General features: G+C 41.8%; 1 protein-coding gene across 1 annotated transcript in view; it reads right to left on the bottom strand.

Moving 5' to 3' along the window:
• LOC109305054 (neural-cadherin-like) overlaps positions 1–17,166 on the bottom strand; it is a 95,582-nt gene that overhangs the window by 50,173 nt on the left and 28,243 nt on the right. The window contains exons 12-19 of the mRNA XM_019527948.1: positions 14,275–14,524; positions 10,127–10,254; positions 8,445–8,631; positions 8,154–8,297; positions 6,383–6,666; positions 3,356–4,973; positions 1,868–1,961; positions 457–641 (exon numbers count right to left, since the gene is read on the bottom strand). Coding sequence (XP_019383493.1) covers positions 457–641; positions 1,868–1,961; positions 3,356–4,973; positions 6,383–6,666; positions 8,154–8,297; positions 8,445–8,631; positions 10,127–10,254; positions 14,275–14,524 — 2,890 coding nt within the window. The remainder of the gene's footprint in view (positions 1–456; positions 642–1,867; positions 1,962–3,355; positions 4,974–6,382; positions 6,667–8,153; positions 8,298–8,444; positions 8,632–10,126; positions 10,255–14,274; positions 14,525–17,166) is intronic.

Genomic DNA, 17,166 nt, shown 5'->3' with positions numbered 1-17,166 from the left:
AATTCAAAAAGAGGTTGGACGAACACCTGTCTGGGGTTGTTTGATCCCAGTGCGAGCTCCTACCAGTGGCAGGGGGTCAGACTAGATGATCTGTTCAGGTCCCTTCTGACCCCAAACTACTATGAAACTATGAAGGTTTCATTGAAGATGGGGGAGGCAGGCAGGTGGATTGGAGCCCCCCATCTCTCATCTTGCAGACAGCACTGGAGCTGGGGGAGGGGAGCCTCTCTCTCCCCTGGATCGGCTCCAAAGTGGAGCTTGATTCCCCCCTCCCACCCAAACAGCTAATGCCTGTTGGGTCAGGTGTGGGGGAGGGGGTCATTGTAACTCATAGAACTTTCTGTGAAGTGCCATAAGTTACAGCAGGGAGCTGCCCATCTGTCAGCACCCAGTATCAACACAAACAGGGCAGATTTTAAAGTGAAAATGCCAAAGACATTACACTACGTTATTTACCTTGTATTCGTATAGATCCAGCATTATGGAAAGACTCATCTTTGATCTCATTTACAACCACCCGTACTGTTGAGACCACATCTGGCCAGATGTCATCAGTAACTTTCACTCTTACATTGTATGTTCCTGCTGGGATACCTTCTTCAATACTCAGCAACCCTGAGTTATCATCAAGGATAAAGTACCTGCAGTAGAAGTTATGAGATAGGGAAAAGGTAAACAGAAAGATAATGTCCTATAGGCTTGCTCTGAACAAAGGTTATGACTTCCAAAACCTGTCTACATTAGCCTGACCACTGTTACCATCAGCAACAGGGCTATACACAATGGAAAAATTGTACAAAGATTAAATAAAAAATCTAGAGCAGGATTATTTGGTTATTATATTGTTCTGGAGAGAATTCCCTTACCAAAGCTACTGCACTAACAGATCCACCCACTCACTCCTGGTACAGAAGGGGAGTGATGAGTCAGAATGGAATAGAACTCCAAAACATTTATCCATCATTGCTTTAAGGTTGAAAAGACTCATTAGAGGCATGAGATGAAGCAAACCCTCTGCTTTTTGCTGGGTGGCACACAATTAGATAGTTACAACCACCTCCTTGCAAATCAGCGCAAATCCTTATACTAAGGTACATTTTACCTCCATCCAAACAGTTAAACAGCACTGGTCCAAGTCACCTATACACTTGTACATTTGTACAAATCCCATCAGCCTAGTGCAAAACCTCCCAGTGCAGACAAAGCTTCACAAAACAGGCAGTGGCACTGAAACATTATTTCTTCAGTTAAGAAGAGATGAGAAAGCCATTTGTGAATTATTTCTCTTCTGTGGTCTACTGATATTAGCACTGGATAGGACTTTAATCAGGGATTTAGCATTCTGGCTTGTTAATCAGGTACATACATAAGCCCAAGGCCCTAGTCTTAAACCTATATGATCTGCTGTCAACAGCTGCCAATCAAAATCCTGATCTCTGTTTTCAGCAACCTGCTCCCTAAGCCACAGAGGTATTTTGGGTAGTATTCAAGTTACTCCTCCCAACTACAGTTTGACATTGCAGCCATTATCCTTCTAGAAAAGATGAAAGATTTTCCACTTCTCTGAATACATCAACACGTAGCACAACTTCTGTTTGTTGAAACTATGAAAAGTGCTCTTCTCTTCAAGGGAAGAACATTTCATCTCTGCAAATGCTGGACCAGGAAGCAACAGAAAAGACTGAACTGGAGCACACAGTGTGAGAAGGCATTTGGAGAACTGCATATAAGCATTATACATACACTGAATGGAAGGCAATATACTGTGGCACTTTTGCTCTTTAAAAAACAAAAAAAGTTTAGTACCTTACATTTTTAAAAACATTTTAAAACTCATTTCATCAAGTTTATATGCCTCTTTAAATACCTTGATGTTTTTTCTTCAAAGTGATACGTCTTGTGATCCCAGTCATCTTCATCTGGTGCACTGATCTGGCCCAGCACTATTGTGGGTAGGTTACCTGAAATAATTAAATAATTTCTGAATATCCTATGTTGATGTGGCTGTTTGCTATATGACATTTTTGATTATCATCTCAACAGGAGGTTGTCTCAGAAAACAAGCAGGAAGAATATGATAAGTCACCTCAAGCAAATACTTTAAAAAAAATTGTTAGAGGACAATGTCAGAACCATTAGTCTTGATTATTTAGCCTTAGTTTCCAGCCAACCTAAAAAAACTGGTTTCAGAAAGACAGGAAAAGGTCTGTTAATCAGAAGAATGATTGAACTCTGAAGTAAAAGTAAGCCTTTTTCAAAAGACAGAGTGTTTTTTTGGAAAACCAGACCAAGGCAGAAAACCCCTGTGGGGACACAGAGATATTGAAAGATGTTAGGCTTACTTATGTTACCTTCAAGAGATGATAAGAATTTATAAAGATACAAAAAAATATAGATAGCATTATTTTAAAATTCTCTCTAAGAGCTCCACTCCTACTAGAGGGTACATTTGTTTTAATAAGTATGTTTTGGTCTCTATGCAGTGCTGGTCACAAAATCCCATAATTAAGTTGCACGTATTCAAACTCAGTTGGACCTGTAGGTAAGAATGGTGGATACACAGGTTCCACCAATTCTTTCTGAGGGATCCTTTGAGTGGGGTGCACTCTGAGACTCAAGAGGGGCCATATACAGCACCTGCCTGACCACCTGCCTAGCACACCATGATGTTCTACCTCCTTGCCAGACTGCATCCTGCACCCCTGCCTGCCTGCAGCAGTGCTGCTGACTTGTGGGAGGGGCACCAAATACATGATCGCAGAGGATGCCATTTTCCCTAAGGCTGGCTCTGGGTGACAGTATTTAGTTGACAAATATGTTTTGCATGTAAGACAGTGTGCAATTCCTCCAAAATCCAAATAAGGCAGACAACATGAAGGGAAAAAACTGTCCTTACTCTGCTGCACACATCATGGATCTTTTTTTTAAATAGGTGTAAGACAAAATTTCAGAGCTGACAAAACAGAACAGTTTTGTTTCTGAAAAGGTTTCCAAATTAACTGAAACTAATATTCCAATATTCCACTTTCCCAGAGCAGGAACAAAGTTTCTTGGTGACTGCTAAAGACAACAGAGGCATTGTGGGCAAACAGCAGCCACCCATATTACATCAAATCAAACCAAACTGTAAGGCCCCATTAAAAAACAAAAAACAACCCCCCCCATAATTATCTAATACAGGGCATTATCTATTTATGAACACTTTATAAATCTGCCCTGATCAAATACACTAGTTATTTGGGATACTATGGAACCATCAGGTGTAAAGTAGGAAGGATCTGAGGACATCTGCATCTCACACCAGTTTCTCTTGATCTGAATGAAACACTGTGAAACAAGCTTCAAAATTGAATACCGTTGTAGCTGTAAATGAGGAATTCCACATGGCCAGCAGAATGAGGATGATCATTTTGGTCTCCAATATTAATTGCTAGTGTGTTGGTTGAGCTCATAGGTGGGGTCCCACTGTCTGTGATCAGGATTGGAAGGTAAAACACTTTCTGTTCTTCCCTGTCAAAGGTACACAATGCAGTAAGCAGAGCACTTCCATTGTGGAAATCGTGCAAGTTAAAGAGATCTATGTTGCCTAAATCATTGAGTAGGTGAAAGGAGAAAGGTGGTCCATTAGTTGCAGTGTCTCTGTCTTTAGCATATAACAAGGTGGAAGTTTCATTCATTTGGACAATTTGTGGAGGAGCAGTGTTTTCCCAAATCACTGGGTTGTATTGGGCCTCAAACTCCGGCCCATTGTCATTTACATCCTGCAGAGCCACAAAGACAGTGGCGCTGCCAGTCAGTGCAGGCTGTCCCATATCAGTGGCAGTGACTACAAGGTGGTACTGTGGCATGGCCTCATGATCCAGCAATCCTTCAACCACAACCCAACCATCATAATTCATGGAGAATTGGCCACTTGGGTCAGAACTGTTTAACAACTGATAAGAGAACCTTCCATTGAGTCCAGAATCTAAATCAACAGCAGAAACTTGGACAACTCTGGTACCAAGAGCTACATTCTCAGCCAGAGCAGCCACTTCATAGAATTGGGGATAAAAGGCAGGTGCATGGTCATTGGAATCCTCCACGTACACCACACAGTAAGCAGTGCTGAAGAAGTTCACGTCTTCAACTTTCAGAGTCAAATTGAACACCTTCTCATAAGGCTTCTCAAAGTCTATTTGTTTCCTCAATCGAATAGTCCCATGCCTGTTGATCTTATCAGTCTCTATGGAAAATTTATTATCATCATCTCCATCAAGAATACTGAAATTCACAACAGCATTTTCTCCCTCATCTCTGTCCATAGCAGATACTACTGTGATCTTTGTGTTGACACTTACATTCTCAGAGACGAAAGCCACGTACAACCTTTGTGTAAAGACTGGAGCATGGTCATTGATATCAGATACCAAAATGGTGGCGGTGCCTGTCCCAGTGAGTCCACCACCATCTTTTGCTTCAACTACCACAAGGTATTTGTCTTCCTTCTCCCGGTCTAGAGATCCGAGCACAGTGTAGATTGTGCCAGTATCTGGGTTGACTGAAAACAAGTTGAGGTTTATTTCATTTTGGACATTTTGAGTAATTCTGTAAGTTAGCACTGCATTCAACCCCATTTTAGGGTCATCCAGGTCTATAGCAGTCATGTCCATTACAGCAGTGTCTGCTGGGGAGCCTTCAGGAACATGACCCACAAAACAGCCATCTGACATGCAAAGGAAAAGAGGTGGGTTGTCATTCACATCACTCACTTCTATGAAAACATCTGTAAAGCCAGTCAGACCCTCCCCATTTTCATCTGTAGCAAGAACAAGAAAGTGCCATATGGATTGCTTCTCACGGTCTAGCTTCTTATTGGCATGGATCTCTCCCGTGTACTCATTAATACTGAACTTGCTGTTGGCCCCCTGTCCATGCAGTGTGTAGCAGAGGGCACTCTGGTCAGCTTCTTGATCAGGGTCAGTTGCCAAAACCTAAAACAAACCACAGCATGCATGTGCAAGTATGTGAGAGGGAAAGAATAGAAACTTACTGCATCTTTAGTGAGGGCAGCTGGTACTATGCAGGCCTAATAAAGAACATGAATGTGCAATTTAACTGTTAAAGCAAACATCTATTGGTTTCAGTCATTGTGATCAGGGATCCTTTCCACGAAGATTATGGCTGGATTACAGAAGTAAACTGATAGTGCATGTTTTCTACAGACTCGTGCACTGGGGGAGGACAAAAATCTACAAGAAAAGTTAGGTAGCAGTAGTAGTAGTGGAACAATGGAGCAAGTGTATGTAATAAACTAGTACCAGATGGGATACAGGAGGAGACAGGAGAAGGTTAGCAAGTGCCTAGATCCTTTTCTCCCCAGGCCTGAGACTACTACATACATATTTTTGGCACTTCCAGTCTCCCCCAGCACTCTAGAATAGTAAAGAACTTCACACATACTAAGGAATTAAACCTCAACACCTGTGAAGTAGGTGCGTTCTTTCATTTTACAGAGGGAGAAGTCAAAGCACATAGCAAATGAAAGTGATTTGGACCAGGGTCACAAAAGGAAGTCTGTCACAGCTGGGAAGAGAAATGAGAAGATATTGACTTGTACAGTAACTGGAGTTCTTTGAGATGGCTTGTCATATGTGTATTCTTTTCTTGGTGCATAGAGCTCATGTCCCAAAGACATTTTGTCCTACAGTATTTATGTGGTGCACAACCCCCTTAAGAGTTAGTGCATCTCCGACTGATGACAGAATATACTAACAATGTCTTGGTCTTCTGAAACACTGAAGTCCAAGTGGACAGGATACGGAGGCAGAGGGGACAGAGGAGTAGGTTGCAAAACATGTATTGTTCATATGCACCTTTAAGAATCTCAGTTCCCATACAAGTAAGAAACTTCTCATCCTCCAGGCAATTGATTTAACTGGTCTCTCATCTTGCAAGAGTGGAAGCTGTATAAAGACAGATGCAGGATCTCAGAATTTGGAGAACAATACTTGCAGCCCCACCTTGCTGACTGCAGCATCTGACCAGTAGGCCAGGGGTTGTATACTGCCTTTTGAACAAGCACAAATATTTCAGGTAGTGAGTTAAATAAGCCATGTTAGTCTGAAGTGAGGGCAAGCTGACACCTGAGGACTAGGTGGTTCAGGGAGGCATGAGCCTTTGTAGGTGAATGAAACATAGCATCTAACCAATTAAGCTGTCACCTATAATAGCTCATGCCTCCTGAACCAGTTAGTTTCTAAGGTGCCACTTCAGAGTTGACTGAGATGAATGCATTTCTAAAGACAGCAGCTGATGTTGTTTGAGCTCTGGCTGTAGGTAGTTCTAGCCTGGCTGACTTCAGGAGGTAGAAAAAAGATTTTCTACATGCAAACTGATTTACCTTGAGAACCATTACTGGCAGATCTGAAAGTTCCTCCTTGACACTACCATTGTACTCATTCTGCCTGAAGACTGGAGCTTCATCATTACTATTGATTACATTGATGACAATGAGTGTGTGGTTCTCCCACTTGCCATCTGAAGCCACAAGCCGGAGCTCATAGCGTTGCTCCTGCTCATAGTCAAGATGCTCAGCAATGAAGATTGTTCCCACTTCAGGTTCTACATCAAAAGCTCCTTTTGTGTTCCCTGATGTAATCTGGTATCTTATTTTGGCATTTGCCCCTAGACGAAATAGCAAATATGTAATTACTACTACATACAATTCCATAGTGTATACTACCTCTTAGAGCATAGTTAATGTGACTAATTTTCAACCATGTTAAAATCAACAAAATGAAACAAAGAAGTTGCTTAATCGTAGACCAAATAGTCTGTTCATTCGCTGCTGAAAAATGTAAAGTGTTATTAAATGCTAGAAGCCATTTTGTTTAATATATTTTCTACACTGAACTCAAATGTCTGTTGTGACTGTTCTTTCATTTATTTTTGCCACTAGGTAGTGCTTAAATATCAAACCCCCCCAGTAAGATTTAAAGGAAAATATTTCAGAAAAAAATTATTCTTTTTTACAATCCTAATATTTGCTTCTGATGGTTGCAAAATGCTTGGAAAAGATACAATTTTAGGTGCTTCACAAGATAAGCTACTTTTCACTTGAAACAAGACAAACCATCACCATCCTACATCCTGCCCCCTCCACACCTGAAGATGTATTAAAATTCATTTCACTTCCATTTGAGGCAGGGTAAAAAAAATTCACACAGCATGTTTTAATATGGATATAATTTTTATTTGTATGTGTGTTGCACATGTACACATGCACATACACATACTTATGCTATCAGTAGGAGGAAAAAACAATTTTCAGTGTTTTAAGTTTACCACTTTTTATCCATGTTACTGAAATGACAGGACCAGCTATTGACAGACTCTGAGAAAAAGAAAGGACTATATTCCAAATACCAGATTTACCTGCAGTCACCAAGATGAGACTGCAGGTATTTCAAATACCATATTTACTTTCAGTCAGCAAGATGAGATTGTAGGCATTTCAAATACTGTACCATATTTAGTCACATACCACATGTGCCCTTTTCCTACAAAAATAAAAAACAATCAGCATGAAAAAAATGTGATGTTTAAGCTAGGAATCTGATTTCCTTCACCAGCACTTCACTGCATAGAGGTGCAGAAGCCTGAAAGACACTGTACTATGAGGTGGCTGACAGCTTCTCTCCATCTGCCAGGAAGCAGGGCAGGGTAGGGATACTGTCCAGTGTTAACTTGTTCACAGCTGCTCTCAAACTGGCACCAGTTTTTGGCAAGTTTTATCCCATAACAAGGATATGGGTGATATGTACTATACTACTGTGGGTGTACAACTAACTGGGGCATATGGCACATGGTCATAGGTATTAACAGGAGTGTGATGAATGTATTTTGTTCTAAAATAAAAGGATTTATAGCACATGGGTGGCCTAGGTAGTGGATACTTGAGTACATTATTAAGAGTTCTTGATATACTTGAAAAAAAGAGAGTTCTTCTCCTCTCCCAGCTGTCGGCAGCCCCTTGGAAGCTTCTGAATTACTTCATTAAAACAAAAAATTATGAACTCACAAAAGAATCCTGTATTAAGGTCTTATATAATGCATTACTACATAATTAATACAGTATTATTGTAAGCACTGAAAAGATGAGTTTACTATACCTTCATCTGCATCACTTGCTGTTGCTGTCACAACAACATATCCAACATCCTTGTCTTCATCTATACTGATTTCATGTACTGAATAAGGGAAAGCTGGAGCATTGTCATTTACATCACTGACAAAAATCCTTACATATGTAGTATCTGCAAAAGAAACAAACTGGGATGACAGACTAGATATACAGAGTTAGATGTGAGATATGTTAATCTATCACAAACATCTAATTATAGCAAAATTAGAGTAACTTGTTTTTCCTACCTCTTACCTGGTACATAAACCATGATTTTTACCTGTGTTGGGCTGGCTGTGAATACCAGGTCTTGCAGACTCTGAAGAATCCCGAGACTGTACTTCAATGAAGTAAGATCCTCTCTTCTCTCTGTCAAAAGTTGCTTGGGTGGAAATAACTCCCGTCTCAGAATCAATGGTGAAGAACTGGTAATCTTCACTAGCATCTTTCGATATTAAATAATAAACCTGAAACTCAGAAATATTTAAGTGAGGTTACATTTTCCATGCATCAAGTACATGAGAGCTAGGTCCCCCTCATCCCAATTTGGTTTTTCCAAGTATTTGCAGAAGTGTGCCATTATAAGAATAGGAGATTCATATTCAAAAGAGCAAAAGAAAATAACTAGGTTCATGCCTGGTCACATATGCCTATGATCTGATGAAACAAATTGTATCAGTTAATAGATTTTCAACAACAATGGCAAACACAAAGCCACTGTGCCTAAAAGTCTTAGTATGTTAACAAAAAGTTGAATTTTTCTGCAGAAAGAGCGATTTTCCCATTAGTTTAGCACAGAAGTCACTGAAGATATGTGTGGGTAAGAGCCATTTAAATCATGCAAATAGTACTAGCCATTTGCTAAATCCAGTTGATTTCTACATTGAAGGCACTACTTAAATTGGTTTAAGAATCCTTGATAACTCATGCTGGTGCAGCATTGCTCTACTGTTCACATCTCATTAAGGCTTATGCTTTTTTATTCTGAACAGAACGTATAATTGAACAATCAAGCCACTCAGCCCCTTGCCTGTGCTACACTGAGAATCTGTGTAACAGCTATAGCAGTAAATAAGGCTGGGAAAAACTAAAAACATGTGGTCTCAGGCCCTGCAGGATTAAGTGACCACTGTGCAATTCCAGCCAGTCTCCTGACCACCAAAGGAGCCTGCTATCACAGCTCAGACTGTACTGCTATATTTGACAGTGACCACTTCAACAGATTTATAAAGTTACAAAGGTGGTAGCAGGTTACAAATCAATGTTCTGTCTCCCAAGAGCTATCATAAGGATTTTTGTGGAAGGCACAAGGAAATAGGCAGAACAAGAGGAACTACTCAGTGCTGTTTGTTGATATGTGACAGGGCTGGCCAAACAAATTATTCAAGTCTGCCCCATGCTTTAAATGGAACACTCTAGAATTGCCACAGCATCATGTGTATAAGCCCCTGCGGGTTTAAAAATGGCCACTGCAGCACTAACTAAAGCTCATCCTGTGGCCATTTTTAAATGTGTGGGGGCTTGATACACGTGATGCTGTGGTGTTTTAATTACAAAGTGCCTCTCTGGGACCTGCTCTAATGAAAACATCCCTGTCCTCCTCACCCCCAAGCACGTGTATAGGCACCCCAAGAGAATAAGTGTCCCCCACAGTTATTCTTGCTATTAAAATGGTGGGGGCTGGCTGGAGAGCACAAAAGGCAGCTTCATCATGTCACTGGATGAAGACTGATTGCTTGGATCAGGAACTAAAGCATCAGGCAGGCTGCATCTTTTCTCTGAACTAGGGAAACAGTATGCATCCTCTTTTATATAAATCAGATGCAGCCTCTGATCAGGTAAAATTTAGAAGTGAGGTTATACCTGCAGTTCATTACTGCCTTATCTGCTACTCATGCTCTATGATCAGTATAACAGGAAAACCTTTCTGTAATATCAAGACAAAAAAGTACAAAGTCAAACCTGTCCGTGCAGCCCAGAATCCAAGTCAGTAGCTAAAACCTGTGCAACTGATGTCCCAATATTTGCCCCTTCAGGTACAAACAACTCATAGGTAGAAGATGTGAAGAATGGAACATTATCATTAACATCTGCAGAGAAAGATTCTCTCATTATGGTCTGAACAGTATTACCATACATTCAAAATAATATAAAACTTGCAAGTTTGTTTGTTTAAAAAAATTTTTTTTTTCACCTGATTGGGGGAAAAAATATCACGTAGCTTCTGCTATGATGCAATCCTGATCTCAGCTTTCCCATTCTCAAAGCAGATAATAAAAGCATTTGGTGATTGTGAGGTTTCTGGAAGTCTTAATGATGCAATTTCAGATATGATACCAGAGTATTTAAGCTAATAAGCAATTAACCCACGGATACCAGCAGGGCTGTGCGAAGCTTTGGTAGCCGATTTGATTTGGAGGAGATTTGTCCCAATTCAGCAGCCAAATCTCTGAATCAGAATCAAATTGGGAGACCAATTAAACGGTCTGAATTCAATCAGAAGCCTCTGAATCAATTCAGGAAAGATTCCACTGAATTCGGAGATTTGCTCATAGTCTAAACAGGCAGCAGTCCTCAAGGATGCTGGACACAGCTGCCTCCAGCTGTTGTCTGTTGTGGTGGGCAGAGGGGAGAGGAAAGGGGCATGGTGGGGGCAGATCAACTCCCCCACAGTGAGGGAGGGGCTGGGACAAGCTGCCCAGCTGGGGGGGGACTTGGGCTCAGCAGCACTGGGAGTGGGAGCTATGCCCTGCTGCTGCTTGCCCCCTTCTGCCCACAGTGAGCTGTGCCTGCATCATGCACCCTCCACCCCCAATCTGGGCAAGCAACAGCAGGGCATAGCCCCTGCTCCCAGCACTGCCATGCCCACATCCTGCACCCCCCACCTCCCCGAGTCCTGCACCTCCTCCGCCCTGATTGGGCAGCTTGTCTCAGCCCCAGCCCCAACCCCTCCCTCACTGTGGGGGCATTGATCCGCAACCCCCACATCCCTTCCCTTCCCCCTCCGCCCACCAAAACAGATTTACCAGGTGGAAGCAGCTGTGTCCAGCATGGTAAGGACTGTTGCCTGTTTAGTCTATGGCCAAATCTCTGAAGTGGCACCAAATCTTCGGATCCAGTTCAGCTGAATCAAATCAGGACAGTGATTCGAATCTCTGAATCAAATGACTGTCCCTCTGAATCATCCAAATCTGAAGCAAATACTTGTCGCTTCACACAGGACTAGATACATATAGTCCAGTCCTAATCTTACAGGATCAGTGTCTCAGCATGCCTACCAATGTGGGTGTAACTGGAGAGACTCACAGTATTTTAGGACCTAAAATAGATGGTGTTTCTAGGTTAACAGGACAATGTCAACCTGAAATATAATCATTTTCAAAATACAAGTTACAAATAGTTTCATGTGCTCCACTTTTCTCCTGAACTCCCTGCCAATTCAGTTTTACAACCATATATTTTCAATTAAAATGTTTTCCCAGTTCCCCCATGAGATGGCAGAGAAGCTTACTGAAACATATCATGAAGTTCAATGACAACAGATCAAACAGAAAATATAAACTATTTACACATAGGAGAAATCTTTATTAAAGTAATCTTTGGAATTATATGCAACAAGAGCAAGTAAAATGATAAGAAAATTTATTTGCAGTCTCTTTCTGTGATTGAAGAGGACAAATACGTAGTATCTAACCCTGCAAACACTTAAAACACATTTAACTTTACTATTAAAATTGATATTTGGTTTCAACACGTGCATGTTTGCAGGATCAAGACCTGTTTCCAGTTGTGTGTGTTGATGCTGCAAGCTTCCAAAACTTAATGTATTCATAATTTTCTGTAAAGCTTTCCATAATGGCAGATGATTTCCCAGGTGTTAACTCAAAGTGAGTTTTCTTCTACAGTTTTAGCCAAAGCACCAGTCATTTACTGTGTGAGAGTGGTGCATAAAAGTACATCTGCCCTAAAGATTTTTTTTTGTATATGGATAAATAAACGGCTGTAATTTCACAAGGAGTTCTCAAGTAGTTATATCTCACCTGCATTTACACCATCCAAAGTGTATCTTACATGGATGATAAAGTATTGAAATATGAGTTTGCTTCTGGGCAAAATTCACTAATCTTTATTACAATACTATTAATATGACTATGTAATAATGTTATTCATTAATATAAGTTTTGGTAGTTAGGCCATAATCTCTGGGGACAGAAAACATTTCTTCATTATGTACAATGAGGCCTACCTTGATTTTAGAAGCTACCACTATATAAATAAGTAGGTGTCTGTTGTGGCATATTATGGAAAAGTTTCAGAGCTAAAAATGCTCTTCCACCATGCAATTAGGAAATAGCAAAATTGGTTAAGAAATAAGATGTGAATATGTAGAAATTAAAACAGAGAAACAATGTACAGGAACTCACATTATGGTTACTATTGCATGACCATCCCTCAACACTCAGGAAATGCAGAAATAAAAGGTTTTCACAGGATACCCAGTTCACTCACATTCTGATCATAAGTCACTCCAAATCAGAAATAATTGCTTATGCCACAAAGAAGGTCAGAATCAGGACTTAGACTGTTACTGAATTCTACTTATGTCATTAGTTTCTCAGTACGGTAATATATGTAGTAGCATCAATTTCAAGAACATGCCACAGTCACCCAGTTTCACTCATAGTGAAGTTGGTGGAAGCCTCACCACTGACATCACTGAGAGAAAAGCGAGTTCACAACACAGCATGTTTTAAACCAGGGGAGCTTAAGCTCCGTCCTATGGGGCTCCCCATGCGGTGAGAAATTTGGAGGCAGGAGAGCAGTGGCCATTAATACAGTCACCGTCCCTCAGCTGAACTGCCAAACCCCAAGCCCTGCCATGCCAGTGGCAGCTGGGCCACACCCCTTCCCCTCTCCCACATCTGGATTGGGGCCATACCCCTTCCCACCTCCCCACTAGGCCAGTTTGGAGGCAAAGCATGCCCGCTCCCATGCAGGGCCAAGTCACACCCCACTTCACTGGGGAGCTCAGCCATGCTTTTCGCAGGGCTGGAACTAGGTCATGCCCTCTTCTCTCCCCATGGGCCCAGTTTGGGGGCAGGCTATGTCCCCTTTCCAACTGCCCCTCACCATGGAGCTGGGCCATGCTCCCTCCCCACAACAGGGCTGGATTGGGGCCAGGCCTTGCCCCCCCTCCCCCTCACCCCTTGCTCCTACCCCAGGCAGGGACAAGCTATGCCCCCTTTCCCCTGCAGGGCCAGGTTGCAGTTGGGCTGCCCCTCGCCCCCCCTCTGTGTGGCCCAATGGTGCCTTCTACACTGGCCCCTGCGCCACATCAGGACCTCCAGCATGAACCAGCCCATGGACAGACAGGGCATTGCTTATCCCGGCCACTGAGGAAAAAGGTTGAGCATGACTGTTTTAAACCACCACCAACTACATACAATTTCTGCAAATCAATGTCTCTCTAAGGAGTTCTGTTTTTACATTTTCTGTTTCTCTACAATTATGACCGAAATATTAAATAAAAAACCTTGTGTGTTTATTTGTATTAAAGCACAAATTCATATTAAAAATAAAACACTATACTTTTGAGATTTCAAGGAAAGGAATTTTTAAGTCATGTTTTTTAAATGTACAGCTAACATTTACTAGGAATGCACTTCGGCATCCTAATCCCAAAGTCAGAATCCTGCCAGTCATTCCCATCTCTCTAAAATATAAAATATTACCAAGAATGCACTCAACTCTCATGGAAACAGGGGTACAACTAGGCTCCTTCTAGCATTAGAAAGAATCCTTAGTAAATTATATGTACACAGAATTGTAGTGCTTCTTAGAGTAGATTGGTATGTCTATTATTGTAGCGGTAAACACACCAAAAAGCATTACGAATTTTGCACCAGCATACTTCTCATTTTATAGTTATATTTTGGAATTTCTTGAAAAGGCTATTTCTCAACTGCACACAACCCACTTTTTATAGTATAAAAATCTTAAAGCAATTTTTAAGTCCATGCTTTTTTCCATAATTCCTGGTGTTATGTTAAAACTATGCAGATGTCATTCTGAAGCACCTATTCCAGTTACAATATTTTGGTGACACCTACCTGTGATGTTAACATAGACAGTGGTGAAGGAGGCTAAAGGAATCATTGCTATATTTTGAGCCCTGACTCTCAGGGTGAAAAATGTAGTTGTCTCAAAGTCCAGGGGCTCAGAGACGAGGAGAGAAGCAGTTCCATTTCCTCGGTCTGGTTTCAGGTAGAAACGAATGGGCATGTTAGTCTCTGGAACCTGACCATCCTCCAGATTATAAGTAACCCTTGGATCACCAAAAGGGGATGTGGCTTTGATGGTCTGAAGGAAAAAAGAGGCACAGTGTTTGTTTATGAAATGCATGATTCTGAGTTTTAAGATGCCCAGTTAGGGAGGTTAGGGAGGGGGCTGTACATGCGTGTTCAGAGGGACAGACCAGGGAAAGAATTTGTTTTTGTTATGGACAGTTCAGCAAAATTTTGCACAATGTCTTTTTGGGGCAGTGTTATAATTTCAAGTTGTAATCTACATTAAGTTTTTCTGCTCTGTAAATACTCCAACAAATACCATCACCTTCTGTTAAAGGAGTTCCCTCAGAAAACTGAAAGGAAGGCTAATTACAGATTCCCCAGAGGATCCAGCTGTACCTGTGGCCTATCTGGATAAAACAAGCTGCTCCCAAATTCTTGGCTACCATGCATAAAAAATGGAGAGGAACGAGATTAATAAATGACCAATTTACAGAAAAGACTGTTTAGCCAAAAGCAAACATTGTGCGCGCATCAAAAAAGAAACTTGTTTGCTAAAGAGGTGATGCATATACATTATATAGTGCCTTTCCTTTCAAAAGGTCACACACCTAAAAATAAAATGATTCATCCAATGCTAAAGTGTAGCAAAGATACTACTACAGGAGTTAAAGACAAGATTTAAAACAAAAATTGGAAATTTTGAAGTAGATAGAATGGATACACTCAAGATGAAATTTGCTCAAGACAGAGTTAAGATGTTAACTCTTAGTGAAAACGTTCTAAGATTTTTAATGCAGTCCAAGCCTTGATTTCACATCTTACTCAATATATGCTTCTCCCAAGAACAATCTAGATGCTGAGGTACTGATTTAAAGAGAGAGAAGAATAAATGAGCAATTTGTTCTACAACTTCTTCAGTTTTCTTGGGAGATTTCTCCATCCAGAAAAAAAGAAGTGAACAGCTTGTGAGATCTAACAGAACCACAGACTGGAGATAAGACTAAAGTATGAGGGTCTTGTTGCAAATTACGCTTTGAACTGCTCAACTGCTGACTGGTGCTAGTGCCAGCTCGAGTTTGGGGCAGTCACACCTTATGGCTAAAAACCTTCTCGGACTGTCTCTCACCTGCACAGCTGTGACTTGTCAGTACAGGGTTGGCAAGCAGGGGCCTGCCTGCCTACAAGCTACAGCTGCAAGTTGCCATTACAGCGCCGGTGAGCCAAGACAAGCTTCTATCCCCACTCTAGGAGGGGGTGTGAAAGAGATGGGCTAGGGGAGAGGGTGAAAACATGAAGCTGGGAGGTAGCGGATGGTTAAAGAGGTGGGGGTGGGTAATGAAATGGGAGATGGAAAGGAAATGGGGGTGGGGGAAGGGTGATGAACTGAAGGAAGTCAGCCACTGAAGGATAAAATAAAAAGTAAAAAAAAAAGAATGTAAAAAGAAACAGGAAGTAAACTAAAGGTCTTGTTTTTTAATGAAATGGAGTTTGGGATTGGGGTGTAGGGGGTGCTGGTCACGTTTCCTGGGATGGCTGGGAGGTGGGAGTGGGAGCTACTGCCCCTGCTCTGGGAAGGAAGCCCCAGCTCATGGGGACCCAATCCAGCTCCCTACCTTGTTCTCTCCCCGCCCTCCTTAGACCCCACTGCTGGACCTGTCTGTACCCCGTGACCTGGCTAGAGGCATGTTGTGTGCAGGCTGTTTGCATAGGGTTGTACCCCTGGGGGTGGGAAGAGGAGTTGGCTTCATGCCAGAACTGCCCCCCTGGGCACTAGAGTTCAGGGGATGGAAAATTTGTCCAGACAGAGCAGGAGGATGGGGAAGGGGGCGCTGCATCTTGGCATGCTGGAGGACTGCAACTTGGGCAGTTCATCCCTGCAGACTGGTCACACGTTAATGGAACACAAACTGGGTAACATGGATCAGAGACAAAGTTACACCACACCAAGAGTTAAGCTGCCTAAAGTTTGCTTAAAATAGTTTCAGGTGTTAACGTATGGAAAATTCAGGGGTTAAGAGCTCTAGAAGCCACCTGAAATTCATGTGTAACAAGGCTGTGAGTGTGTATCTCTCTTTTGTAGAGAGAGGGAGAGGAGAGGTAGTCATGAGAGGTTTTTTCATAGCATACCACTATCTTGGTGTCCCGAGTGGTGCTCTCTGGGACTGTTACCCAGTATCTGCTTTGCTCCCAATGGGGTGGCTGGCTGAGTAAATTCATGATAGTTACAGTCAACTCCACTGTGCTGCTTCTGTTGCCTCCATCTGTTGCTACAATGTACCGGACAATTCGAGAGGTCTACAATAAAAATCTGTAATTAGCGCGTAAGGAAATCTAAACACTGATTTGCATAAATCAACAGGCTCTCTGTGACTTGATCCAGATGTAAAATGTCACTCTGGGTTCCAGATGAAGACATAAACATTACCTGGGAGATTAAATGGTTCACATATACCCAGCCTGTGCTGGGGTTTATCTGGAAGTATTCAGGCTGTTGGTGTAACATTGAGTATGTGATAGCAGCGTTCACACCTTGATCATTATCATGAGCTGCAGCACGCAAGAAACTTGCACCCACTGGTGTGTCCTCCCGTAGGAAATCTATGAAGGAATGAGAAATATATATATTTTGAGCAGGACTTGTGCTAATTTACTATGTTGTGGGTTACGAAAACTTCTGCAACAAAGCAATTCTACAAGTGAAGGAGCACATTC

This window comes from Gavialis gangeticus, unplaced genomic scaffold, assembly GCF_001723915.1.
Source record: "Gavialis gangeticus isolate Ggan-Ray unplaced genomic scaffold, GavGan_comp1, whole genome shotgun sequence".
NCBI classification, from domain to species: domain Eukaryota; kingdom Metazoa; phylum Chordata; order Crocodylia; family Gavialidae; genus Gavialis; species Gavialis gangeticus.
The sequence above is the reverse complement of the archived record's forward strand: the minus strand, read 5'-3'. Positions and strand labels throughout refer to the sequence as shown.